Below are 26,827 nucleotides of genomic sequence, written 5' to 3' on the forward strand. Positions count from 1 at the left end.
TTTATTGTCTTAATTCCTTAAAGTTAAGGTTTCTGTGTAAAATGTAACATTCCAGGCTGAACACCCATGTGCCGTTCTCAAGCGTCACAACGCTATGAATTGTGGGTAATTCTGTCAGTCTGCAGAACATTTAGATTTACGGAGAGTGTGCATGGCGCGCTCCTCCCACAGTCCGTGGGTGTTTAGGACTTTTCAAATCAATGAGTGATTTACGGCTCTCTTTACCTATTACAAATACCTGTGATGTCATAAGGAAAGAGCCTGGAAGACACTCTCACGCTGGCAGTGGCCAGGGCCCGCTAATGGGTCGGACCATTAATATACAATTGAGAATTATTACATTTTTGTTGAAGCGCTTGTATTTCACACACCGACCAATTGCATACTTTGTAAATCACTTCAATATGTATGGCACTTATGGATGTTCCGGACTTTTTCATGAGGAAATTATGATTAAAAATAATTCACCTCATTCGCGTGGCGTAAGCCAATCGGCGTTGAGAAGCTACCAGTAGCGCTGGTAGCGGCTTCATTCAGACGCTGTTGTGGGACTACGGATAATATTATGAACCCAGACACCATGGAGTTTGATGTACCGACGTATGTGGAGTTTACACAACAAGTATAAAGCAGGACTAGTGGTTATTTCCGTGGTGGATGGCGAAAACGATAACTGTTTTTACGGAGATAAGCCACGCCCCCTTTGGTGTGAATGTAGCAATAGGGTGTGGGGGTCAAAATATCTGCAATAGAACCCTCAAACACTCGGCACTTTGACAGTGTCACAGCGTTTACAGCTTGCTGCAGTGCCTCTGAACCTATTTCACTTATGCATGCAAGGACAGACGTGTCCTTATATCTGTAATGACATGCTGTGCCGGATGATTAGAAGTTTTGAAGTGACATTTACAGCATTGCAAAAGTAATGACTGGAAAAATCCGCACAGCCTGTACAGGATATTAAGACGTATGTACCGTAGGTGAGGCTTCTACAGGTTATAATCTGAAGATGACCTTAAACAATAATGTAGATCGGCCCCACCTGTAATTATAAGAACAGAAAACAAAAGGATTAACTTTGTTTTGCTTGCCGTGGATCTTATTCAAACATAAATCTGTGTGTCTCTGGCTGTCTGCCCAAATTCTTTGGGATGTCCTACCAAGCTGAGACAGACACAGTAAAATGTGGACAGGCAGAACAGCACAAAACTACTACAAAACACACAACAAAAGAGACTTAAAACTAAAATATTTCTCCCCAGTTTAATGCCAACAATGAAAAACAATGTATTTAAAACACAGCAATATCCAGTTCACACCCTTTAATAATCAACTGCAAACATCAGACTGTTAGATCTCTTTGTCAGCAGAGGAGAGCAAGCAAACTGGCAAACCACCAAGTAATGACATTGGGTGTATCCCATAGAACAGGCCTGGCCAACCCGCGGCTCCCGAGCCGCATGCGGCTCTTTGCCTGGTTTCATGCGGCTCTTGCGTTCATATCGAAGTTTGTGTTTTTTTTTTGTTTTTTTTATCTTTTTATTGATTTTGCAAATACTTTAGACCACTGGTGTCGAACTCAAGGCGCGACGGTTTGAAAGCCATGAAATCGCGGACCCGTTTTCAGTCATTCGCGGACCCGTTTTCAGTCATTCGCGGACCCGTTTTCAGTCCGCCAGGACTGTCATTTTACATGGGCAAAAAAAAAAAAAAAATCCTGTGCTTTTATTTTGAAGGGATTTTTTAATGCGGCAGAGTGCAATTTATTCAATGTCAGTCATATTGATGTCATGTGTTGTAACTCTGTTACGTTGTTCATTCTGGTCACATGACATCTATTCTTCTGTCCATCCGGGGAGAGGGATCCTCCTCTGTTGCTCTCCTGAAGGTTCTTCCTGTTTTCCCTGTGAAATGGTTTTTACTATCTTTATTTGGGGAGTTTTTCCTGATCTGATGTGAGGCCCCGGGACAGGATGTTATTTGTACAGATTGCACATTTTAATTTGTGATTTTGGGCTATATAAAATAAACTGAATTGAATTGAATATTCACACACTCCTCAATGCTGCGTTCACAACACACTTTACTTGCGTGAGTTTACACATCGGACTATTTGTGATAGTTCGCTTCATTCCCAACCTTTTTTTTATGTTATGTTAAAAAAGGCTGAAGTTATAACATTATTATGTGTGTTGTATTACCTTGTGTCCTTAAGAAGCACTTTTGGGTTTTTAATTGAGTGTGAAAGGGAATATTTCTGTTTGGCATACTGTGATACTATCTCAGGTTCAAACGGTGCCATATTTTCATTAAATCAAATTGAGAAGTTTAAAATGTTCCTCGCTTTGGTCGCGGCTTGTCATTCAGGGTGATGGTGGGTCCTGCAGCCAGACCAGTTAAACCACTGCCCCAGACCACATGCATGTTCTTAGAGTTATGTCCTTCTCAACTGTGACAAAAAAGCTTTGAACAAAGTTAATATAATAACGTGTGTTTAATCTTTGTCTTTGTTATTTTCATCTGTTTTAAGTTTGATCTTTGATAGAGTAATGTTGGTTTCTTAACCCTAAATTAAATGGATTTATGTCGTAGTAACAGAGACATTTTAATTTTTGGCTCAAGGGGGGTGGGGGGGGGGGGGGTATATTGTTTTTTTTATATATTTATATATATTTTTATATATTGGTTTTCTTTGTGAAATTGATTAGGATTGACTAATTCAGTGTTTTTCAACCTTTTTTGAGCCGCGGCACATTTTCTACAATAAAAAGATCCCGTGGCACAGCAACAACCCAAACAGTTACAACATGTCACATTGTAGCATAATACAGCACATGTGGTAGGTAATTATTTTAAATAGTTTCAAGTAAAAAAGTCTTATCACTTTGTTAGAAAAATTAAAATAAAGTTAAGCAAAAAAACTAAAATTGAGTTACTACTAAATAGTTTATTGTGGAAAACAATAAACTATTTTTGTGTGCAGATGTGTGAGCATCACGTTGTATCAGTATTAGTGGCTGCAGTGAGCTGCTTTCCTCTACAAATATTTTTAAAACGGGGTTGTAGATTTGATACGGCTCTCAATTCATGCTCAATATTGAGAGACGCAACAGCAGAAAGCCGACCTCTCATAAAGATCGGCTTTTGGCGAAATGCCAAGAATCGACGAGTCACGGTGAACATTTAAAATCAGCATCTCCTCTTCCACCCCACCTGTAATAAATACCGCCCCAGTTTGATAAATACTGACTTAAAGGACACATGGTGTTAATTTATTTTAATGACAACCACAAAGTGTGCAGGCTTTGTCACTGCTGTGTGTTTTTCGGGTGTGTGCTCACCTGTGTGCGTGCACGTGCATCGTAGCGGAACTCCGCCGTGCGCGATACAGAGAGCAGAGAAAAGTTTAAAGACAGAAATGACATTCTGTCGTGGAGATTAGATCAATAACACACGGCCGTTTAGTTCGTTTCATAACAGAACAAGGTGTAGACCTGTTCTATAGGAAATTACTCAGCCAGCCACTATATTACAGCTCAGACGATCAACAATAAAACATTATTTGCGGCATCTAAATAATATTTTTTTTGTCCAATTAAGTGAAATTGGACATTTTCCCACGGCACACCTGACGATCAGTGTGCGGCACAGTGGTTGGAAATCACTGTTCTAACCTATAGAAGCCTCACCTACGGTACATATGTCTCAATATCCAAATACCTGTACTGATTGTTCCAGTCGTTACTTTTGCAATGCTGTAAAAATCATTTCAAACTATCTAATCATCCAGTACATCCTGTCAGTACTTTTCTTTAGGGATGCATAAGTGAAATAGATTACTGGTTGTGCAGCATTGCATTGTGGCATTACCTGATTTTTTAGCATTTGGATGCACAAACAGGTTTTGTCGGAGCTGTTAGTTGTAGATGCTAAAGCTCTTTGTAGAGCTGCTGAGGGGAACAACAGGGATGAGTGATCGTTGCGTGTGGGTTCATGGCCCAATCCCAAATCTCCATATTCACGGATTTACGGACTTTGAGGCACATTCCCACAAAGTCCATGAGGGTTGAGGGGTGTCCCACTGTCAACGTGACGAGTGCTTGAGGGTTCTATTATAGATATGTTGACCCCCACGCCCTAAGGTCTTAACTAGGGGTATTCAATTCAAATTAAACAAGGTCCAGTTAGAGAGAATTTCCTCATGCAAAAGTCCAGAACATCCCAAAAATCTAATTGTGGGGGGCATAATTCTCAAAGTCCTCGTACTCCCATGAATCGATACCTGAGCCACTGATGAGACATAAACTAAAAAACTGCATGGCCTAACAAGAGCATATAAGTCCATGTTACATGTTTATAACACAATTCAACCATACATATTAAGATAAACCATAAATATGACTCGAAGGACTCAAAAAATATACATTTTCATATCCCTAGCTTGATGCCACACATGATTAGTGCACCGCTCTGGAAAGCTTACGACCTACGGGATCCGCCAATTACGCCAAAACCACTGTCAGACAAAGCCTCAGCAAGATATCAACCACATTGCATTTTTTTCCAGCCCAAAAACTGAAATATGATTTACTTATGGATGAAACGATACTTGCTTGGTATGTTTTGGTGCATCTGCTTGAGCAGAGCCCCTCTGTTGTGCAACCAGAGGCGTTCGAGGTCCAGGAAGAAAGTTAGGGCATTTTTGCTTTCAGCCGACCTAAAGTTACGGTTCACGAAATCTGCACTAAATTAATTACCAAACATAGTGTTGTTAACATGGTGCTATTTTAAGCGATGATATGCATAATTAAAACGAGGAACTACATCCTTTCCTGTGTTCTATCATCAACCATTAAACCTTTCTGCCATTGTTCAAATAAGTAGTTCATAAGAGGTTCTTGTTTCCATTTCCAAGCAACCAGCTTATCCCACTACCTTCTATTTGAGATGTTGCCTCTTTACTGCACAGGTACTGTCACAGAAACACTTATCTGACCAACCCGTGAAGATCATCTAAATGTATGTGTTTCTGCACCAGTCTGGCCTAAACATCTTGCTCCCTTTTCACATTTTATTTTAAATCCTTTCTATGTCTCGTACGTATAGCGAAACATTCCCTCGCGTTAAACAAATTCTCACCCAACCCAACCATCCTGACGAGCGTGCAAAGCCTCCGCTGTCTTGACTTTTCATCACGCCTTTAATCCTCAGCAATTATCAACGCGTTAAGGTATATTTACATTCAAGCTCTGCAGGTACCATCAGAGTGCACAGCAAGAATGTGAACAGGGATGATTGAATAACCGCGGCATGACTGTGACTTCGGGTTGGTAAAAAGCAGCAGATACCACAAACCTTATAGGCCGTTCTCATCGAGCACGGCCTGTAAGGTTTGTGGTTGAATGTCATCCCCCTTAACCATGACAGAGGAAAACTCTCACAGGGCTGGAGGAAGGACATTTAGTTTTCCCCAGGAGAACGAGAAGTCAACCTTGATATATTTTGTCATGTAAAACGTAACCACGATCTGTTGCAAAACCTAAACAAGTCGTTTTGTTGCCTAAACCTAACTATGACTGTAAAAAACGTAAATTGACACTTTCCTGGACTTTTGTAGGAGAGTGTTTGAGGATACGTTGAACCTGACCATATTTAGAGTTAAACTAAAGAAGTCTTGCATTTATTTTTCTGATCTTTTCTTTTGTTGTTGTATAATGTGCTTTCCTCTTCTTTCCAGTGCCTTAAATCCTGATTTGACTTGCCTTGAAATGTACTATGTATTCCTCCTCCTCTGTATTTTAATGGAGACATACTAAATACCAGCCTGCTTTAAAACCTGCATCATCATTTCTGTCCCCACCAACAAGAACAAGGACCACAGGACTATATGTGACTACAGACCTGTCGCCCTGACGTCCGTGGTAATGAAGTAATTTAAGGGCCTTATCCGGTCTTACCTCAGATAAAATCCACTCCTGGACCCCGTGCAGTTTGCCTGCAGGCCAACGATCTCGTCCAGTGACTTAAAAACATGAAGAGGACGAGAGGGAAACCGTCCCAGCATCCAGCAATTTTACACTTGTTGACTACTTATCTACCACGTTCTTATTTTCAATGAAATGTTAAAAAGGAAAACAATGGCTGGCATGGGAATAAACAAGTATATGTATACAACTATATATATATATATATATATATATATATATATATATATATTAATTAATATATATATATTAATTAATATATATATATATTAATTAATATATATATATATATATATAAAGTAAAGCTAGTTAAATATATATATATATATATATATATATATATATATATATATATATATATATATATATATATATATATATATATATATATATAAAATATGTATGAATTTGTCTCTTGCTTTCCTGCCAGGTTTTTGGAGACCAAATTTTGGGTTTTACAATTTACATGTTTTGGGTGACCGGACCGCATGACAATAATATGAATTTAAACCTGTAACCTCTCATTATGCTTTCTTTCCTATTGTGACTTTTAAGATCTTATTGGCAAATCTCCAAAGCATTAGCTGTGCTAACAGTATCACCGACACGTCACTCGAGTCACGCACCCATGTTTTCTGGATTTAAGAAGCCATTGTACAATGACAATCTGGAATGTTTTTGTATGTTTGATGGGTAGCTCAGGTATTATTAGGTGACTAATAAAACAAGTAATCAGTAACCAGTAATTGGTCGGTTGGTTGCCAATGATAAATCAACAAATCCTCATTGGCAACAGGCGCACAGCGTGAGACTTGTGGTTAACTAATCTAATCTAATTTTCAATCTATTTCACATCCAACTGAAATGTACAACGAGGTCAAACCAAGACCATCCAACTCTTTACGCAACGCTAATACATCTGTTGTGTCCATTAGGTTGTATGTCTTTTGTCTATATTCATTAATGTATTACATAGCAAGAAAACCCCAAAGTAGTTAACATGCACAACCCTTCTTTCTAGTAAGTAATGCATAAAGTACTAATTTTCCTGCCTGCACAAGACAACCGATACTGTGAAAACCGAAAGTAGACAGAAGGAACTCAACAGACCTTTCATCGTAAATCAGAATATGACTTAGAAGTGATAAAGATCTCTCCTGACTGAACCAAAGGCACAACATTCACCTTCAAAGGAGACAAACATAACAATAAAAACATGTCATGGAGTTTCTTGTATGAACCGCCTGCCTAACCTTTAGTCTTTCATAACGCTATACTTGATGACTGTTTTACAAAAGCAAAACTTGCTTCAGGATTGAGGATTATTCACAAATATAGTGCCTGGATAAATCCATGAAAAGGTGTATAATAGTCACTATAATAATATGTGTTTAAAAGCAGGTTTAGATGCATTATTTTATCATATCTACTTGTTTTAAAGTAGTGTCATCTTTTTGTTGTTTGCCATATTTCGTTGTTTGTTTTAATATTGTTTTATTTTATGCCTATGTTTATTATTATGAGTCAACTTCCTTGTATGTGCAATGTACTTAGTACCGATATTCAGAAAAATAGTCCTTGTTTGTTGTTTATTTTAATTTTCAACTCACAAGGTTAAAAAAAGCAAGAGTTTTATAGATTATTATGTACTGAAGTACTGCACCCTCATTGAAATACAAAATGTTTCACTAAATAAACTTCATGACTCAACAGATTGCATATCTCAAGGAAGTATTTTCAATATTAACACTTCCTGTTTGAAAAAAGAAGATGTACACTTTGTCCATGTGACTGAACAGATTGTAAACATGCATGTCAAACACAGACTGAACAGGATTCCCTGCAATCCAATCCTGCCGTTGTCTTTTTAAGGGCGCTAGGCTCTGCCTCTGCCTCGTCGAGCCATCACTCTTATTTGTGAAGCGAAGAGTTCACATTAGTCTGAAACATGGATGATGGAAGCAATTTACCCAAGTGAGTAAAGACTTTCTTTATTAAAATCCGAGCATACATTTAGCGATATTTTAATAATTGGACATTTGAACCCTCTAAATTAGCTGATTGGATCCAAATGGGTTAATTAATCTGAAAAAAATAACAATAATTTTAAACTGATTTTGGAAGAAACTTCCCAAAAGAAAATCCAAAATATTTAAAAATTTAAAAATTCGATTAATTATTCAGTTCTTGTTGTTTTGTCTTTTAAAGTGAGCTAATCAATTAAAATGGGATTGACAATTGTAACTTTTTAGCTGATTTTTTTCTTCTTCTTTTTCTCATTTTTGATTTGTGGTTTTTGTGGTTTGTATGGGACCAATATTTTGGGAGGAAATATTTATTTGAGCAAATTCGTTCGCATTATCAGAAGTGTTTTTTGTTTCTGTTTCCTGGGGCAGGTAGATTTTTTTTTCTTGAAATATTTTGGCTTTATTCTCATAATGTTGAGAATGTATTCTCTAAAATACCACAACTTTTTTATTCTCAAAATATTACGACTATATTTTCAGATACTTGGGAAATGTTTTAAATGTGCAAAAGTTTTTTTTTAACATGATTGGAAATCCTGCTGTAATGTATAATTTGCAGGACTAAACTAAATAATTATAGTTTTCGACACTGATTACGGGTTAACGATGAGGTCATTTTGAAGCTCCACTTTTGAGTTTTGTTGGGTTGGATCGCAGTCGATGGCTCGTTATTGTGAAACTTGTGTACTTGCTTTGAAGATGTGTGCGCCAAACTATATCTGAGTGATATGTTTGCCTGAGATGTTAATACTGACATTCACATTCATGTTTTAATATTATGGACAAATGTAGTTTAGCTATCCAGTTATGAATGTAAATTTAAAATAAAAAAAGATGTGCAATCAGAAAATATATCAGGAATTTATCTCGAGATAGATAGACACTTTTTTTTCTATAGATGTAAACATATATAAGAGATAGATACATAATTACATGTATACATGCATTTATCATATTTGCAGTACATTTTTAGTTAGATTTGTTTTATATATCTTTTTATATTTTATGTCATTTATGAATTCCCTCCATGTATGTTCTTATTTCCACACCTCGCTGTGCAATTTTACTTCACCTTCCCTTCAAACATATCGCATTACCAAACACATAGTATCGCTCTAGTCACCATCAGTGTTTGACGTTGGGTGTGTTTGTTCAGGAAGTCGTGGGATACCTGCCGAGAGGTCCCCGCCATCGAAGATGAACGGACGCCATGGAAGCTGGTCAAACTACTGGCGATCATCTCAAAGAGTCTGGTAGCTCTGTTCGTGTTTGGGTTGGCCCTGTGTAGCAAGGTTTGTCCTGAACAATTATTACAGTCAGGCAGTTATTGACTTCTTTCGTCGTTCTATGAAATCACGTAAATCTCTCCATCTTTCCTCGACTTTCTTCTCTTATTCCAGGCGACTTTTCTCCTCCTCATCACTTTGTCCAACGAGGGCACGAAGACGCTCCCAAAAGAGCAGAAACCTGTCGCCCTGCTGTGCATCGGCTGCGCTCTCGTCGCTTCCAGTGTGCTCCTCTTCCTAAAGAGCCTCTGGAAGGCGTGTTACAAAACCTCAAAGTTACCGAACAAAAAGACTATCGCTGTGGTGAGGAAAACGACTCGTAGATGTGGTGCAGTTACATGGAATGTTATTCTCCTTATTCCTCACTTATCAGGAAGTATTTTGATAAATATTTGTTATGTACTTTGGTTGAAGAACTGGTTGGACTAATCTCACTCTTTAAACGTTCTACTTCTGCTTCCCCTTCAGGTTCTGTTCTTCGAGTTCCTGGTGACTATGGGTGCAGCGATTCTCACCATCATAGCGATGCCACACTTGGACATCGTGACCAACATCACGATACTGAGCAGTGTAGCCGTCCTCTCTGCGCTCCTTCAGGTGGTCACTCAGTGCACCGCCAAGGAAAGGAACCGCTTCCTGCTGCCATCCATCACCGCCTTGATCCTGATTTTGCTCGGTTACGCCCTGTTCCTCTACCTGTACATCACGAAGGATACCACTGATACCCAGACGATCATTTGGGTGGGTCTGGCTGTTGGTGGCTCCTTCTTGATGTCTTTTAACTGGTGGGAGAACTACTTGAAGCTCATCAGCTACAACAGCAGCTCCGTCTTCCTCGACTCGCTGTACAGAGACACGAGAAAGTGCCAGAACATGCTGAACATCCTCACCAGCTTGCTCAGGATCGCGGTGACCGCCGCCGTGCTCGGAGCCTACGTCCCTCTGGCCGAAATGGACTGGGCCATTGTGACCTCCATCCCGAGACGCGAGACAAGACTTATAGCCATCATCATCGGGGTCCAGCTGATCTCCTCAGTACTCTGCCACTGGTTTTCATTGGTTGCCTGCAAGATGCACGCCCTGAGACGATGCTTCATCCTGCCCTTGCACCTGGCCTTTCTGGCCGTCGTGGTTCTCTTCGTTGTCCCCGTCATTGTTTACTATCAAGACTACAGATTAAGTCTGAACGGGACCACGATCGACTTCGCAGGCTACTGCAAGGAAGTTGTCGATGGAAGAGGCTCTAACCTGACCGGCGACGTGTTCCCAAATCTGGTTCTGGATGCTACACACACTCTGTGCTTCCTGGACATGTCCAAGACATTTGACATTGGCATGCTGACAGGTAAGAGCTTTATAACTGGTGCAGTTTCAATTCACTTAAATTACTGGGTTATTTTAATGTATCCTCATACAATGGTTCATATTACAATTCAACATACAACAGTAAATGGGTAGGTTACTATCAGAAGTTACGTTGTCAACGTTGGGAGACCACCTCCCCCTCCCGCTCTCACACAGGGATTGCATGCGTATTAATTTCGTAGGATGTCTATACGTATTACTGAGCCTTCGTTTTTTAAGGTAAAGCTACGTTGTATTAGAACAGCCCGCCTTTTTTGGCATAAAAAATATTGAGGCAGTTAGTCACTCTTTTTTTAAAGAAACATTGCTGACCTTGACCTATTTTGTGTTAATATTGGGACTATATGGAATAACTAAGAGAAACCGAAGCTGCCGTTACAACGTGAAGACTACAACGGTTAAAATCCTTTCATTCCTCTTCCCTCAGGCGCCGCAGTGTCCTGGTGGCTCGGCCTTGTGTTGGCCACTCTCCACATCTGGTTCCTCAGTCTGTATCGCATCCAGAGGAGTCAGGACCTGTTCACCCGGCGGCTGTATGAGGGAGGCTTTCTAGAGCAGTCGCTGCTTCTGAACACTCGGTTCGACATCCAGACGACTGAGAAGCGAAAGCAGTAAGTGTGTGTGTGTGTGTGTGTGTGTGTGTTTGGAATATCAGGAATACCTACAACATAATCAACTGTCCTAATTATGAATGTATAACACCACATTTTAATTACACACTTTTTGACAACCACTAATTTCATATAAATTGCCATGGCCTTAAACCAAAGGCTGCAAAACTAAATAAGGTCTGTAATTACTGTTTATCCAAAAGGCATCAAGGCCTCCTGCTAATTTGCTATCAGCATGTATAATTAGAACGAAACGTTTAAAAGGTGACACAGGTGCACACGCAATGTGCCAAATGTGATCCATTAAAATGGTTTCTGGATTAACTTATTATTATCATAACAGGTTCAGATAAGTGGAAAGGCTTTTACACACCGGGAACGTGTTGTTTGTGCGAACAAAGGCTATGAAGTCGCAGCTTTATTTTTAAAACAACAACACAGAAGCTCCAGAGTGTGAAGAAAGACGGCACACTTTATTACACTTGTCAACCTCGACAAAGGCTGTGCAGACCAGACCCAATCGTCTATTCTTACCTTTCGATTATGATAGCACTCGACATATAATATAAGTATTTCACATTTTTTGCAATGTCTAAGGCCTAAATGGTTACGATTGGCTGTGTGCTGTCTGCTGATGCCCCTCCTCGCTACCTCCTTCTGCTGACATGGATCGTGGTCCATGCCTACTACTCCTTATATGAGTAACATCTGTCATATTCATTGAATGTGCTGTAACTCTGTTACGTTGGTCATTCTGGTCACATGACATCTATTGCTTCTGTCCATCCGGGGAGAGGGATCCTCCTCTGTTGCTCTCCCGAAGGTGTCTTCCCTTTTTTCCCTGTGAAAGGGTTTTTTCTATTTTTTTGGGGTAGTTTTTCCCTAATCCGATGTGAGGTACCGGGACAGGGATGTCGTATGTGTACAGATTGTAAAACCCTCCGAGGTTGTGATTTTGGGCTATACAACGTAAACTGAATTGAATTGCTTAAAAACCCTTTTCTCAAAAACGCAAAACCTTGTCCTTTTCAGATTCAAACCGCTCGACCCGGTGAAAGTGTTCCTTTGTGCGACCATGTGGCATGAAACCTATGAAGAGATGATGAATATAATCATTTCGATATTTCGGTAAGTTCCACTTGGGTTGCCTATGAAAACAGAAATATGCTGTAATTTACCCGTTCCTGCCCCCAACAACAACATCATCATCACAGTAGATTCATGTGATTCTTGTAACTCCACAGACTGGACAAGTACAGGCCGAAGACGGAAGGAGAAACGAGCAACGTCAACTTTGAAAGCCACATCTACTTCGACGACGCCTTCAAAAGTGTCCCCGGAGGTCAGGGGCGCAACGTCAACGAATATGCAGAGATGCTTGTGAATATTCTCAGAGAAGTTTACGGGTAAGAGTTTGATTTATAGAAGAAAAGAAAGAAAGAAAGTACAGAGTTCGAACCGCCAAGCGATCACTTGAGATGAAGCTGACCTATGTTTCATCCTCTGTCGTCAGTATCTTCTTGAACATCGACAAAGGCCACTTCACGAAGCAGCATCAGGTCCCCGATCAGAAGATCTTGAAGACGCCGTACGGAGGGCGTGTGGTGATCAACATGCCTTATGGAAACAGTTTAACAGTTCACTTCAAGGACAAGACACTCATCCGCCACAAGAAGAGATGGTCCCAGGTGATGACCAGAGTTTGATTAGTATCCAAATTTAAACATTTCATTGTCTTTCCTTTACTGCCAGTGACATTTAGTAGTATCCTGTTTGCTGAATAGTATGTGATATTGTACAGGTCATGTACTTGTACTATCTCCTGGGCTGGAAAGTAGCAACCAAGTATTTCAAAAAGTTGGAGAAAGGACAGGTTGAGGAGGAGCTGAGAAAAGAATTTGAGGTAAGACGAGAGAAAACGCATGAATGCGCACACACACACACACACACACACACACACACATAAACCAGTGCATACTTTACAATCTTTGTATATAAAAAGAAGCAAAACGTGAAACAGAGCAAACTGTGTCTGTTCCTCCAGAAAGAGAAGCACAACACCTACATCCTGGCTCTAGACGGGGACACAGACTTCCAGCCGGCCGCCGTGATGCTGCTCATCGATCGTCTGAAGCTGTATCCACGCGTCGGGGCAGCGTGCGGCCGGATCCACCCCACCGGAACAGGTCGGTCAAATACGAAGGAAGGGCAGCGGCGGGAGGGCAACTGGAAACAATGGGATTGATTGCCGGTCGTCAATATAGACGACGCAGACTTATATCTGACCAGTCCGGAAACATTTAGCAAAATTGACAAGAGACAAAATGTATATTTTTAGTAATGTAGGTGGGTAGTTTAGTTGACATTGAGCTTTTTCCCATTGAAATTCAGAAGCAACCCCGTATCTGGGTGGATGGATGGTGGATGGTTGATGATGGATGGATGGATGGAGGGATAAATGGATGGATGAATGATGGTGGGTGGTGGATGATGGATGGTGGATGATGGATGGATGGATGGTGGATGATGGATGGATGGATGGTGGATGATGGGTGGATGATGGATGGATGGATGGTGGATGATGGATGGTGGATGGTGGATGAATGGAGAGATTGATGAATGGATGGATGGATGATGGATGGTGGATGATGGATGGTGGATGGATGGATGATGGATGCTGGATGGTGCATGAATGGAGAGATTGATGAATGGATGGATGGATTGATGAATGGATGGATGGATGGTGGATGGATGGTGGATGAATGGAGAGATTGATGAATGGATGGATGGTGGATGGATGGTTGGATTGATGAGTGACTGGATGGATGGAGAAACATGCACTCTGCAATGAATGTGATTTCTGTAGCAACACATACGTGAGTAAATGAATTACTATGCACGTCATACTAATGTGTATTATGCAGTAACAGGTGTGTATTTCCATGGCAGGTCCCATAGTGTGGTACCAGAAGTTTGAGTACGCAGTGGGTCACTGGCTTCACAAGACGGCGGAGCACGTGTTCGGCTGCGTGCTCTGCAGCCCCGGCTGCTTCAGTCTGTTCAGAGGAGCGGCGCTGATGGACGACAACGTGATGAAGAGATACACCATGAAGTCCGCAAAGGCCATACACTACATCCAGTACGACCAAGGTAAGATTGAAAATCAGAGGAGCACTCGGCTGGTCTATTTCTAGAGCTAACAAATTATGGATGAATATAACTAAAACCAGAGCCAGTTGATTTAAATAAAAAACATTTTTTTTAAAAGTGAATGGTGTGGTGATGGATTTGACACAATTTCTAATGGTCTCTGCAGGAGAGGACCGCTGGTTGTGTACTCTGCTGTTGAAGCAGGGTTGGAGAGTGGAGTACAACGCGGCATCTGATGCCTACACCAATGCCCCGGAGGACTTTAAAGAGTTTTACAACCAGGTGATTACAGGTGCCACTCAAAGCCTAATGAAGCATATTACAGGTTTGTTCTCACCATGCCGTGTCAGCACTGGGCCTGAAAATTTAAATGTCACCTTCTGTCACACCTGTAGTGTCCAATACTGACGCACATAGCATACTAATTGGTACATTTAGCACCGTTGTATTCACAGAGAAAATGCTCCGGGAGTGTGATGACGCACAGTAGCATAAAGACAGAAAAAAAGGGTGGCAATGGAGGCCGATGGGTCATGCAAACACTGAACTTTCAAAAAGGACATCGGTGTCCTAGGTGGTATTTCAAAGGCATACATTGGTTATTTTACTGTTATCTTTGCTGTACTTAACCACTAACCCAATTTAGGGGATTTGTTTGCCTAAACCTATGCAAGTCGGAGTTTGACAGTGCGTGATCCTGACCAAGCATTAGTATGTGACGAGTTGGAATAAAACCGTGTTGGGAAAACAGAGATCAGCACATGTTGCCTACATGTGAATTAAAATGTGGTTTACACTCTTTGAATGAGATCTTCAAGAGAATACGGATCAGGTGTTGGTTAAATGTGTTACAGCTTGCCCTCGCTTAAATGTCAAAGATGTTATTCAAATGTTGTGCAACACTCTTTGGACCAGATGCAGGTGCCTTAATACTTCTGGTTTCTAATAAATCCCTGATCTCTATTGCGTTCATAATCACTCAGTAGATAATGATCAGTTAGCTTATTGGGAAGAACAATTATCGTGACATTATTTATCTCTACCGCAAATTTGTATCTGATAATTATGTGATTATAATCTTTAATTGATGATGTGTAATTTGTTAAGATAGGTGTTGACAGATAGTTTACCTGCTGGAATTAAGTTCCATTGTGATAAAAGTATGATGTTATCTGTTTGTTATCTGTTAATGTGCAAACGGCAGTAATATGGAGATACATAGCCAATTATATAGACACCTTTTGTCCATCGGAAATACAAATATGGTGTTGTTATTGTGCAAAGAGCAAGGTTAGCTCAGAAACTAAATTCAATGGCGTATGTCTCCATAATGGGATGGTTTACTGGCTTGACTGTACTTTTACTGAACCAGAAACATTCTTGTTCTTCAACTGAAACTACAACAAGCTGCCCATTATAGAAATAATGGCCACCGTCTCACAGTTTGCGGATTACTTCATGCTAATGTTTCTTTTTTGTTGTGTCAGCGTCGACGATGGGGACCGTCCACCATGGCCAACATAGCGGACTTGGTGGGCTGCACCACCATGCTCTCCAAGAGGAACACGTCCATTTCCAAAGCCTACATGTTCTACCAGCTCGTAAGCTTGGCCGCGTCCATACTGGCACCTTCCACCGTCATCCTTATGATTGCAGGTCAGGCTAATTTTTGGGGGTATTTTTTGGGCCAGTAAAAGAGACAGTACCTAAGCAGAAGCTAAAATAATTAAAGCTTTAACTGATGTGTCAAAATTCATTAATTTGATCCAAAAATAGTTTTCATGTATATTATGTTATTTAACTAAAGTTACATTGAATAGATTTGTACAGTTAATGGATTGACATCCCATCATTTGTTGCTTAAAAGCTAATGAAGGAGGATTTGGTTTAGTCGAGGAGGTCATGGTTGCTCACTTACTTAAACATGATGTGGTTGTTAAACCCTGTCTTGTGTTTGCTTTCTGTCAATCATTCAGGTAGTTTGACTGTGCTGTTTGAGATTCACCCGAGCAGCGCTCTGGTCATTGCCGTGATACCTCCGATTATCTTCCTCAGCGTCAGCTTCAATCTCAAGGCCGACACTCAGATCAATATTGCAGCGATCTTGAGCGTCATTTACGCCTTCCTCATGATGGTAGTAGGGATTTCCATAGCAGGTACACAAACACGACACTCAACGAAGGCTGTTCATACTGAGAGGTTTCTGGCATCTCAATCATCTTCCATCTTCTTCCTCCTTCCATCAGGCAACATGGCGACGGAAGGAACCCTTCTGACTCCCAGCAGCATCTTCCTCCTCTCCCTTGTGATCTTCTACGTCTTCACTGCGCTCATGCATCCTCAGGAGATCGGCCTGGTGTGCTACGGCTTCATCTACCTCATCTCCATCCCCAGCGCCTACATGCTGTTGTCGATTTACTCCATGGTCAACATGAACAACGTGTCCTGGGGCACCAGGGAGACGGCGCCGGCTGCCGGAGCCGCCGCGTCGGGAGTCGCAGGCCCTCAAACCAAAACCCAGAAAGGTAGAAAGTAGTTGAAACTTAAAAGAATGTAGAGTACCGTGCATACATGCATTTTGAGGGAGATAAAACCCCAAAATATAAGTTAGTTATGTACACATTGTACATCGTCACCTTCCTAAAATAATGGCCCAAGTCATTTTTTCAGGTTTTTCAGAAAACACAAAAAACTTGACCAAATGTAATCGGGGTGCACAAGCTGCCTCGAGACACAACAGGCTTACTGTAATACCGGTCAAATGATGTTATGATCTCTAATATTATGTTCGAGTGAGATTTTTTTGCTAACTGCATTGCTAGCTTAAATGCTAGCTTCAAAATGCCATCTTGAAAAGCTTGTAAAATTGCCTAAGTCACATTGTCTTTTGACTTAGGCAAAATAAAATGTCAAACTCTTGACAGGCCGTTATACTACAGGGGTAGAATCACGTGATCTGTTCAACTGAGGTTGTAGGCGATTTTACCAGAGGTGGCCGGTATCACAAGGAGATGATTTAGGCAAGAAAATCATTTTTGTCAAAAAATGACTTATTTTTAGGAAGGTGACGACATTTTAAACCCTACTGATTGATAATCCAGCAACTCAGAATTTTGCCGTTATCAAATTCAAATTCAATTCAAATTTTACAATTCTTATAAGCAACTAAGAGTTCCAAAATGGCCAAAAGAAATGACCATTACATTGTTGAAATTACATTGCACTGTCACGAATAAAGGTCTTCACTAAGGCTGTCTTTTGACAAATAAACATAAACCCTTTTTATTTCCACATTTAAATTGCTGCTATACTATTAGTCAGCGCCGCTGCTCCATTGTTTGTTTGAGTTGAGCTAACACTGCCGGTTACTCTTGCAGTCAAAAGCTCCATCTCGCGGTTCTTCTCGCAGTCCAAATGCTGCAGAAGACTCTGTCACACCGGCAGTGCAGAAGAGCGCGTCCTCAACCAGGACGTCCAGACAGCAGCGCCTGAACCTCAACCCGAAAACAGTATTGTGGAGGATGCGAGGATGCATGTGGATCAGAGGTGCGATCTGGTGTGGAACATTGATTGGAGGGTCACAATATTTACTGCAATATATTGATCATAATAGACTGTTTGTACTGGTTTGTTTCTAATTGTTATTTCCTTGTTTTGTTTCAGGCCGGCTTTACCCATCTCTCACCAAAGTAAGTCCAAATATGGGGAAATCTAGCAAAAAATTATCTTTTTTTTTAAAGAGCTGACTGACATGTTCATGTTGCGCAATTATTTATAACTTGCTCTTATCTTCAGGTTGGGTCACACAACTGCAGAGTTTGTCTGATGAAATGCGTCTGGAGGAGGATGAACTCAACGAGGTGCACATTTCACTTTTTGTTGTTTGTTGTCGCCTTATGTCCGTCCGTACCTTTGATCATGATACACACTGATATAACTGATATATGTAATTTATAATTAATACAACAGCCCTATGGCAAGACATTTGTTCCTTGAAGTGAGACACCTTAACATTTGGAGTCACTGTGATTGTCGGTGTCAGAGATACAGGGCCGAAAGTAATATTTCGAATTTTAGTGATTACGTCAAATGAAAATGTATCTTTAGCTTTATTTTTTGAACGGGTGAAAAGTTAAGATTTGTGCGATTACTGTCCTTATTTGACGGGTTTTAGTTTGCAAAGATAATCCATCAGAATTGGGGATTTTGCCATCTCATTGGGCAACGTGTTTACTGCAAACAAAGGGATTAAAACAACCCATTTAAATGTCTGCGCAGGAAGAGGACCAGTTCTTCAGAGATCTTACGGCCAAATACCTGGAGCCTCTTCCCGAGGACAAAAAGAAACAGCAAGAAATGACTGAGGCCCTGAGGAACTTGAGAAACAAGGTAACAATGTGTTTGAGTGGGGAATTAAATCACATGATGATGAAACTCTGTGATGACGAATATAAAAATCCTTTTTCTTTTCTTTCTTTTTACAGATTACCTTTGTCTACTTCATTTGCAACGCCTTCTGGCTCACCGTGACCTTCACTCTCCAACTCTTAGAGACGTCCATCTTCATCCAGGTGCCAAAAATAGACTACAACCTGGAATTCACCGGGGAGTACATCTTCATCGACCCCGTGGGCTTCATGTTCATCCTGTCCTTCGTCCTGCTGGTGATCATCCAGTTCATAGGCATGCTGTTCCACAGGTAAGCAATGACCTCATGCTCAAACCAAAGGAGTTATTTGAGCTCATAACCCTGTTTGATTTTCATGATGGAGAAAGATCTGATCCTCTCTAACTCTCTTGTTCTGCTGTTTTCTTCTCAGAATATACACCCTGATCCATTATGTGGCCTTCCTGGATACAGAGCCCATTTCTAAAAAACAAGAAGAAGAAGAACAACAGACATTTAAAAAGGTATATATACATATACAACTGAGATGGTATTACCACTTCACTACTATTTCTACTACTTCCACAGCTACTAGTGCTGCTACTGCTGCCGTATCTATTGCTGGTACGGCGACTTGTTATAATGAGTAGTTGACGCCAACTAGAGAATCACACTCAACTACATTTATGACCAGAGATTTCCCCACATTTCTCAAAATATTGCTCAATTTATAGCAACTAGTTCTCATTCCCAACACGTTCAATACTGAGGCTTGGTCAGTGGTTTTTACGCTTCAAACTATAGTGTCAGGGGCAGCGTGTCCTTTCAAAATAAAGGTCTTTGTTCACGTACAGCTTACTTATGCAACACAACTACTCGGTGAAGCTCAGGATGGTTGGGGTTAAAATAAGTATTTTTCTGACGTAGAATAACTCTGTTTGTTACGTAACTGCCGTTAGTTCAGTCAAGGAACACAATTACAGTAAAATACATCAACATTGACTTTCCTTTTCTTTTACTTTCCTGCAATTATATAATATGTCCAGGGCTTTTATTGTGAAAGGTAAAAACAGAAGAGGCGGATCTGGTCTGCGCTGCCTTGGTCAATCTGAAAGAAGTAATTAAAAGTACAAGTTTGTCTTCATTTGGACCACAGAGCCTACTCATTGTTTCATAATCCTTGAAAATATTCAACCCGTTCTGCACAACATGAATAGTTGATGCATGCATGAACGTATTAAACAGAAACAACAGTTCTAATCAAATCCTTCAGGGTGTGCAGGCCTTTACTCGTTGTACTCTCATAAATGCACAATACTTTGTCAGAAAAGTCAGATTTAATTAAATGTTTTTATTAATATTCCCAGTAGAGTCAAATGAAGCATACCAGCCGTCACTAGAATTCCTGTTCTGAACACAGTGTACCTGCCTACTGTATTATCATTTCTCCTGAAGGACGTTCTTGTTGTTGTTCACAAACTTTAATAAGGGCTTGGGTTTCCATTGCCACAAAGAGCGCTTCACAAAGGGCCAAATAATGTGCCAGCTGAAGCAACGAAGCGTGGGGAGAATTCAAGGTGATGCCGTCAGACTGTAAATAGATCAAGCCCCACCCTTCTAACCAGTCAAGGTAACGCTGGGTGTGGTGGGAGCCGCTGTCAACATCTCCTCTGAAATTCTCTGCAGGTCAAAGATGACGAAAGCGAGGTCAAATACGAAGACAGCGGCTCGTTCGACGACTCGGACGACGACGACGACGACGACTCGGACGACGACATGTTTTCGCGTGTCCCCGGCAGAGGTATCGGCAGCGGAACCATGGTGTGACCGACCGGATGAACCGGAACACACAACCCCAAACCCGTCATTAGCACTTTGAAACAAACAAGTACCGTATGCATCTATTCAAACTGTTTTAGACCTCGTTTATGATATTGATACACTGGTTTTTTAAGGAAATAAAAAAACAACGTTAACACTGATGACTCAAGCAGTGTGTGTGTGTGTTTGCGTGTGTGTGTGTAGGTGTGTGTGTGTGTGCGTGTGTGCTTTATGAAGAGCTCATTATTTTCAGCTTTTAATTGGGGTTTTAAAGAATTAAAAGCAGCTCAAATGATGATGTTCCACGTAAACATTCAGCGAGCAGCAGCGCTTTTTGCAGAAGGAAAAACTCATATTTTGACACATAAAGGGCAAAACTGAAACTGAAAGCAAGGAGCGTCTCTCTTACTTCTGAAGCGTCTGCATTGATACTTCAACACAATATGAAGAATAAACTAGAGGTGTATGAAGGTGAACATGAACAATGTGAAGAGGAGAAACTCTTTTTAAACATAAATCTGTCTCCATGCATAGTTTTATTTATCACTTTACTGTGATTGTGCAATAAATGGTTTTATGATTGTGTAACACTGGTGCCTTAAATACAGTTTAAAGAAGGAAAATGGGACTGTAACTGCAAACTATTAAATTAAAGCACTTTATGATGAACTTCTCAGGTATAATATTGTCTTGAAATGGTGAATTTGAAAGTTTAACATGCAACATAGCTGCAAAATACATATATTGTGTAGAATCGAATGAAACAGTTCACAGTTGTTTTTTTATCTTTAATTTTTTGGTGAATATTATTGGGTCTGATTTTTGTTTTGTTTTTGTTGGGTGTGCCATTGTACCTCCATCACACTGTCTCATATCAAACTGAGTTTTGTTGCAGTGATTATTGATTGATAATTTGTGTGAATTCTGTCTGATGTTACCGATTTAAGAGAAGAGTTACCATATCCTCCATACACATGTACATTTACTTGACACACAGATGATGATTCAAACCACAGTTTTTCTTTTATTTCATAATTCTTTGCTGTTTTTCTCAGTTTTTGACTGATTTGGACAAAAACAAGTCGTATCTGTTTGTCACCTCGGGCTTCTGTGATGGGGATGTTTCACTACAAGAATAAACAACTTATGTTCAAAGTCTCGCAATAAAAGATTATTTGAAAATTGTAACAATTAGTTCAACCGGTTTGGATGAATCACCCAGAGAGCTTCTTCTCCATTCAAGGATATTTATTTGTTTAAACCTGATGACAGCGACCGCAAGTTAAAAAAACAAAAGGAACCTTGGCAGCCTGAAACAACCTCACCTGCTATTCCTGTTACAGCTCCATTGTTGAGCTGTAATTAATCTACTTCAAATTACAAGAGTCGTGTGTAAGATTTAGAACTCTTTCTTTGTTTTGGTATAGTTAAGTTCACGGACCGAGAGAAAAACATAACGATTCTTTTTTCAGTGAGTATTTTAATGCCTTATTATATTTTCAAATCCCAGTTTTAGTGGACTGTGCAGTTTTACTGGAGGCAAGCTTTGAGATGCATTCAGTGTAATCTGCTACTTCATACCCAGCTGGCAGTGTGTGTGTGTGTGTGTGTGTGTGTGTGTGTGTGTGTGTGTGTGTGTGTGTGTGTGTGCATCATAATGGTTGAGAGAGAGTACCGCGCATCGTCATCCGTCATGTCCGATGTCTTTTATGTGATTAACAAATATCTCTGTTTGCATTATTAAATGGCTGCGATAATTATTTCTGCTCTTACTTGACAGTTAAACTCAATAAAATGCTCTTTAATTTGGTCAGGAAGAGGAACCAGGAACCAGGAAATTGGACATTGATTTTTCCTGATGTTGGCTGGCACATTATTGTTAATATAAAAATTAAAAAACGCTTGGTCATCCACGCTTGGCGATGCTTTCTGACTGTTATGTAAACACTCGTGAATGTCACATGAACCCATTGCAAAGAGATCGTGACTGTCTACAATAGAGCTGAGGTATTTTAATAAACTGACTTGAATCTGTTCCAAAGAGCGTTGCACAATATTTTAATTACAGCTTTAACATTTAAGCATGAGAAGCTGATCGGTGTTCCCCTGAAAACAAATAGTTCAAGCAGTTCAACCGGAATAATTGCATAACTTCGTTGACATTTTACCAACACGGGCTGCATGTATTCTCCTGTGCATCTTATTCAAAGAGCGCTAAACACAATTATATTTGCATTAATTCATTTCTTATGTAGGAAAACATGACTAATCATAACATAAATCACTTGAAATATGCTACTTTCTTTAAATCCTTTACATCACTACCACTTAAGATCTGACCGGAGACAGTTTTATAAACAGCTTTTTCATTGCAGCCCGGTTTGACACCTTTGCAGAAATAACCTGTTCAAAAACGGATTTCCTACATTTTAAAAAGCTTTTATTTTCATGTCACAGCTTCTCTTTAATCGTATTTACAAATTACTATAATGTGTAAAACAGAAATATACAACAACACGAGTAGAAAAGAGAAATCAAAGTGAAACCCTGCGAGCTTTATAACATAATAAACCCCTAAAGAGCCGACTTCAAGATAAACAGTCCGACTGCACAGTCGTGTATCTTAGTGACGTTCATCTGCAGAGCTACAGCTGTGTTTTATCACCCGGTTGCCAAGGACTGATGTTCACTGTGCCGGTCGAACCGCTTCATTTTATTATCATTCATATCCATGCGTGCCCCATAAAAGCCATAAACGCTCAGCTTACTGTGACACTCTTTAAACCCACTTTTGTGCATCTCTGAAAATTAATATATATATATATATACACATGTGAAACCAACATATGGATTATTCAAAATGATAGTTTCAATTCCCCTGCCCTTCAGCGTGACCCCTGCACAGAAGACGGCGTCAAGTTATTACTGGCTTTGCTTTTAATAGTCTCGCTTCCCTCAATTCCTTCTTTTCCTTCTCACCACAGTTCCACTTTCCATCTGTGACTTCAAAACACACAAAACGCTACAGGAACATTTGAATCAGTGGATCAACGTCGTTCTCTCACTGTCAGGTCAGGACATATTTGCAGAAGTGCACTGTATTACATTAATTAAAGTTTCCCCCCCAGTATAAACACATGTCTGACAGAGAAAGACACATTTTGTAATGCAGATAAACCTTCTTCTCTTCTCTCAACTCTTAAACTGAAAGCAAACTTTTACTTATTGTTTTACTTAGTTTTTTGGTTTATTTAAGGAATAAAAAAATACTGATGTTTGTAATGTGAAATAACTACTTGTGTTGCGCAAACTAGAGTTTCTAAGTTTCAGATCTCTTCCCATAACTTCCCCTTTTACAATTTACAACTTTGTATATCGCTGGCGTCATTTTATGAAGCTTCATAACCGGAAACTGAAATGAAAATGAGCACACAATATGTGTATCACTAGATTACACGTTTTCAGGTCTGAAAAGTGAAGCCAGCAATCTGCAATCTCTCTAATGTCCACCAGGGGGCGACTCTTCTGCTTGTATAGAAGTCTATGAGAAAACTTCTCTCTTGATTTATTCCCTCAGTAAACGTTGCAAACATGAGTTTATGGTCTCAATCTATAGTTTCACGTCTTCTTCAATACAGCGTGATGTTCATTCATTCATTTAGGGCGGGGCTACAAGGTGATTGACAGATGGCTACCGCTAATTGAGCTACAAAACACAAGGTTTTCTAAATTGCAGTCCATCCAGTGGGTGTTTTTACTTCTTATATACAGTCTATGACGATATAACCGCACGAACAAACATCAGCGTGGACCTTTCATTCTCTGAGATGCGTCCAGGAAGAGAGGCTCAAACCTCAGCCACATCTACCATTGTCGCCAGGCTCCGTCCCGGCACGACCAGAGCTGCGTGTTTGGACCCGCTGCTGTCGTCCAGCGAGCGCTCGTTGGACTGGGTCGTCTGTCCGTCCCCGTCGTCCTCCAGAGCCCTCTTGCACACCCCCGCCAGACTCTGCCGGAACCGGCCCCTCACGTCCAGCCCCATGCAGAAGTACAGCAGCGGGTTCACGCAGCTGTTGAAGTAGGCCACGCCCCTCGCCACAGGGTGCCAGATCTTCACCACCGCGTTCTTGCTGTCCACCATCTTCACCAGCAGGAGGCAGTGGTACGGCGCCCAGCACAGGAAGAAGGCCACGACTAATGCCGCGAGTATGCGCAGGGGGCGGGACTTCCCCACCAGGCGGATGCGCCGGATGCCGATTCCGGCCAGGATGTAGCAGGTGAGGATGACCATGAACGGCAGCAGGAAGCCGCACAGGAAGCGGATGGAGTAGAGAGCCGTTTTGGCGCCGCCGCCGTTGGACTCCTTGACCTCCAGAGAGCACTTGGTCAGGTTGTTCCTCTGGTAGACCTGGCGGTAGACGAAGTACGGGGCGCTGAAGACGGTGGCGGCGCCCCACACGCAGACGGCCACCACCCGGGCGGCCCGCAGGGTGCGGCGCCGCCTGGTGAAGACGGGCTGCCAGATGCAGAGCACGCGGTCCAGGCTGATCACGGCCAACAGGAAGACGGAGCAGAACATGTTGCCGTACTTGAAGAAGCCGTTGAACTTGCAGAGGAAGACGCCGAAGGGCCAGTGGTCGAAGAAGAGCTTCTTGGTGAGGGAGAAGACTCGCGTGAAGCAGAAGATGAGGTCCGCGATCGCCAGATTCACCAACCACACGTTGGTGACCTTTGGCTGAGGAGGAAGAAGAGATTGAGGAGAAGGGAATACAGAGGGAATGAGGGGAATAGCTTTGAGCATTGTAGATTATTTTTACAATTATTTTTACAATTGTGTTTTGAGGGAAACGTACGCTTGCTTTTGACGTATCACAAATTTAAAGACGTCCATGTAGAGAGGAAGTTGAGTACAATATCACACTCCTAATTATAAAAAACACAAGTTTTCTTCTTAAGAACTTAGCTATATTTTAACTTCCTTCTTGTATCACACGTTAGTGTAACCATCCCTCTAAAGCACAAATAAATGTGTCATTAACCACCAAGCCAGCTTTTATTATTGATTAAAACAATCTGCAAGTAGATAAAATTATAGGTTTCAAAATTGCAAAATAAATAAGTAGTATTCTCTGCAAGATTGAGGCCATTTCCCTGCTGCAGGCTAATGTTGTACTCTATGCTAACTTGAATGGGAATAAAAAGATAATCATGTGGCTCTTCTTGACTTTCCTCATGCTATCTGGCCAAATTGATACAAAGTCAGATTTTTTAAATGAATCATTTCCAAATGGGTTTAAATGTTAAGCAATTTTCCAATAAAAAAAACGTTAAGATTACTTGTCGGTGCAGCCATTAATGTCTAACTAGTACAATAACGTCTTTAAGCTGTTAAGCCCTAGGGTCCCCCAATCGGGGGATCCTTATATATCAGGAAAATCAAGAAAAAATCATGGTATAAATCCCTCCCCCCCCCAAAAAAAAACATGTTAGGTATCAAATTAAACATAAAAATCAGGGCTACAATAATATATAATCCCAATGTACAACCTCTAAACACAACTCAAACAATAAATAGGGTTAGGGCTTAAAAGGCTACCAGCGTAAGAACAGGACAAGGAGCTTCAGGGCTACATGTATTGTTTTCCTATCCTTCTATAAATCCACCTTGAGCTTGAATCCGGCGACCCAGATCACCATGGAGTTCCCCGTGATGCCGATCACGACGGTCAGGCTGTAGAGGACGACGGAGACGTGCTCCATGACGGCCTCCACGTCCACCGCGGTCGCCCGGTCGCCCTTGGGAGGCTCGAGGATGGGAAGGGAGGCGTTGAGAGACATCGCTCGGCTGGGAAACAGGAAATCAAAATGTTACTGATCATATGGGGAAATTCAACAATAACGGCGTCTTTTGTATCCTTTGAAAACACATTTTTGCAAAGAAAAAACTGCCAAAAACATAAATATAAGCAAGACGTTTCCATCATCAGGCAAAGGATGTTTTTTTCATGTAAGCTAATGCTCATAAAGTGAAGCAATAAATGAAACAATTTGACCGCACAAGTTGTTGATTTGATTATTAATTTGCTAAATACAGTTTTATATTCACACAGATATATTAGTCAAAAACTTGTATCAGCTGAAACCACAAAATTACCACAAAGGTGTGTTTTTCCAAGTTTTTCCATAATCGGTTTGT

At 40.8% G+C, this 26,827-nt stretch overlaps 2 protein-coding genes across 2 annotated transcripts; one reads left to right on the forward strand and one right to left on the reverse strand.

Annotated features, from left to right (window-relative positions):
* Nucleotides 1-7,932: 7,932 nt before the first annotated feature.
* LOC306748715 (chitin synthase chs-2-like) lies at nucleotides 7,933-21,816 on the forward strand (the record flags this gene model as incomplete). Its single annotated transcript, XM_079231927.1, has 22 exons — nucleotides 7,933-7,958; nucleotides 9,168-9,303; nucleotides 9,412-9,600; nucleotides 9,766-10,642; nucleotides 11,090-11,273; nucleotides 12,306-12,401; nucleotides 12,518-12,679; nucleotides 12,787-12,961; nucleotides 13,075-13,176; nucleotides 13,318-13,459; nucleotides 14,223-14,423; nucleotides 14,590-14,705; nucleotides 15,911-16,079; nucleotides 16,400-16,579; nucleotides 16,670-16,948; nucleotides 17,801-17,969; nucleotides 18,087-18,112; nucleotides 18,219-18,283; nucleotides 18,702-18,812; nucleotides 18,908-19,122; nucleotides 19,244-19,334; nucleotides 20,497-21,816. The coding sequence occupies 22 exons, from the start codon at nucleotides 7,933-7,935 to the stop codon at nucleotides 20,635-20,637; spliced, it is 3,852 nt and encodes a 1,283-aa protein (XP_079088053.1). The 3' UTR covers nucleotides 20,638-21,816.
* A 2,662-nt stretch (nucleotides 21,817-24,478) lies between these two features.
* On the reverse strand, nucleotides 24,479-26,469 carry LOC306748716 (C3a anaphylatoxin chemotactic receptor-like; the record flags this gene model as incomplete). The annotated part of the gene is made up of 2 exons (XM_079231928.1): nucleotides 24,479-25,366; nucleotides 26,296-26,469. The coding sequence occupies 2 exons, from the start codon at nucleotides 26,467-26,469 to the stop codon at nucleotides 24,479-24,481; spliced, it is 1,062 nt and encodes a 353-aa protein (XP_079088054.1).
* Between the last annotated feature and the right edge of the window lie 358 nt (nucleotides 26,470-26,827).

The sequence above is a fragment of the Taurulus bubalis genome (assembly GCF_910589615.1).
Source record: "Taurulus bubalis genome assembly, chromosome: 16".
NCBI lineage: Eukaryota > Metazoa > Chordata > Actinopteri > Perciformes > Cottidae > Taurulus > Taurulus bubalis.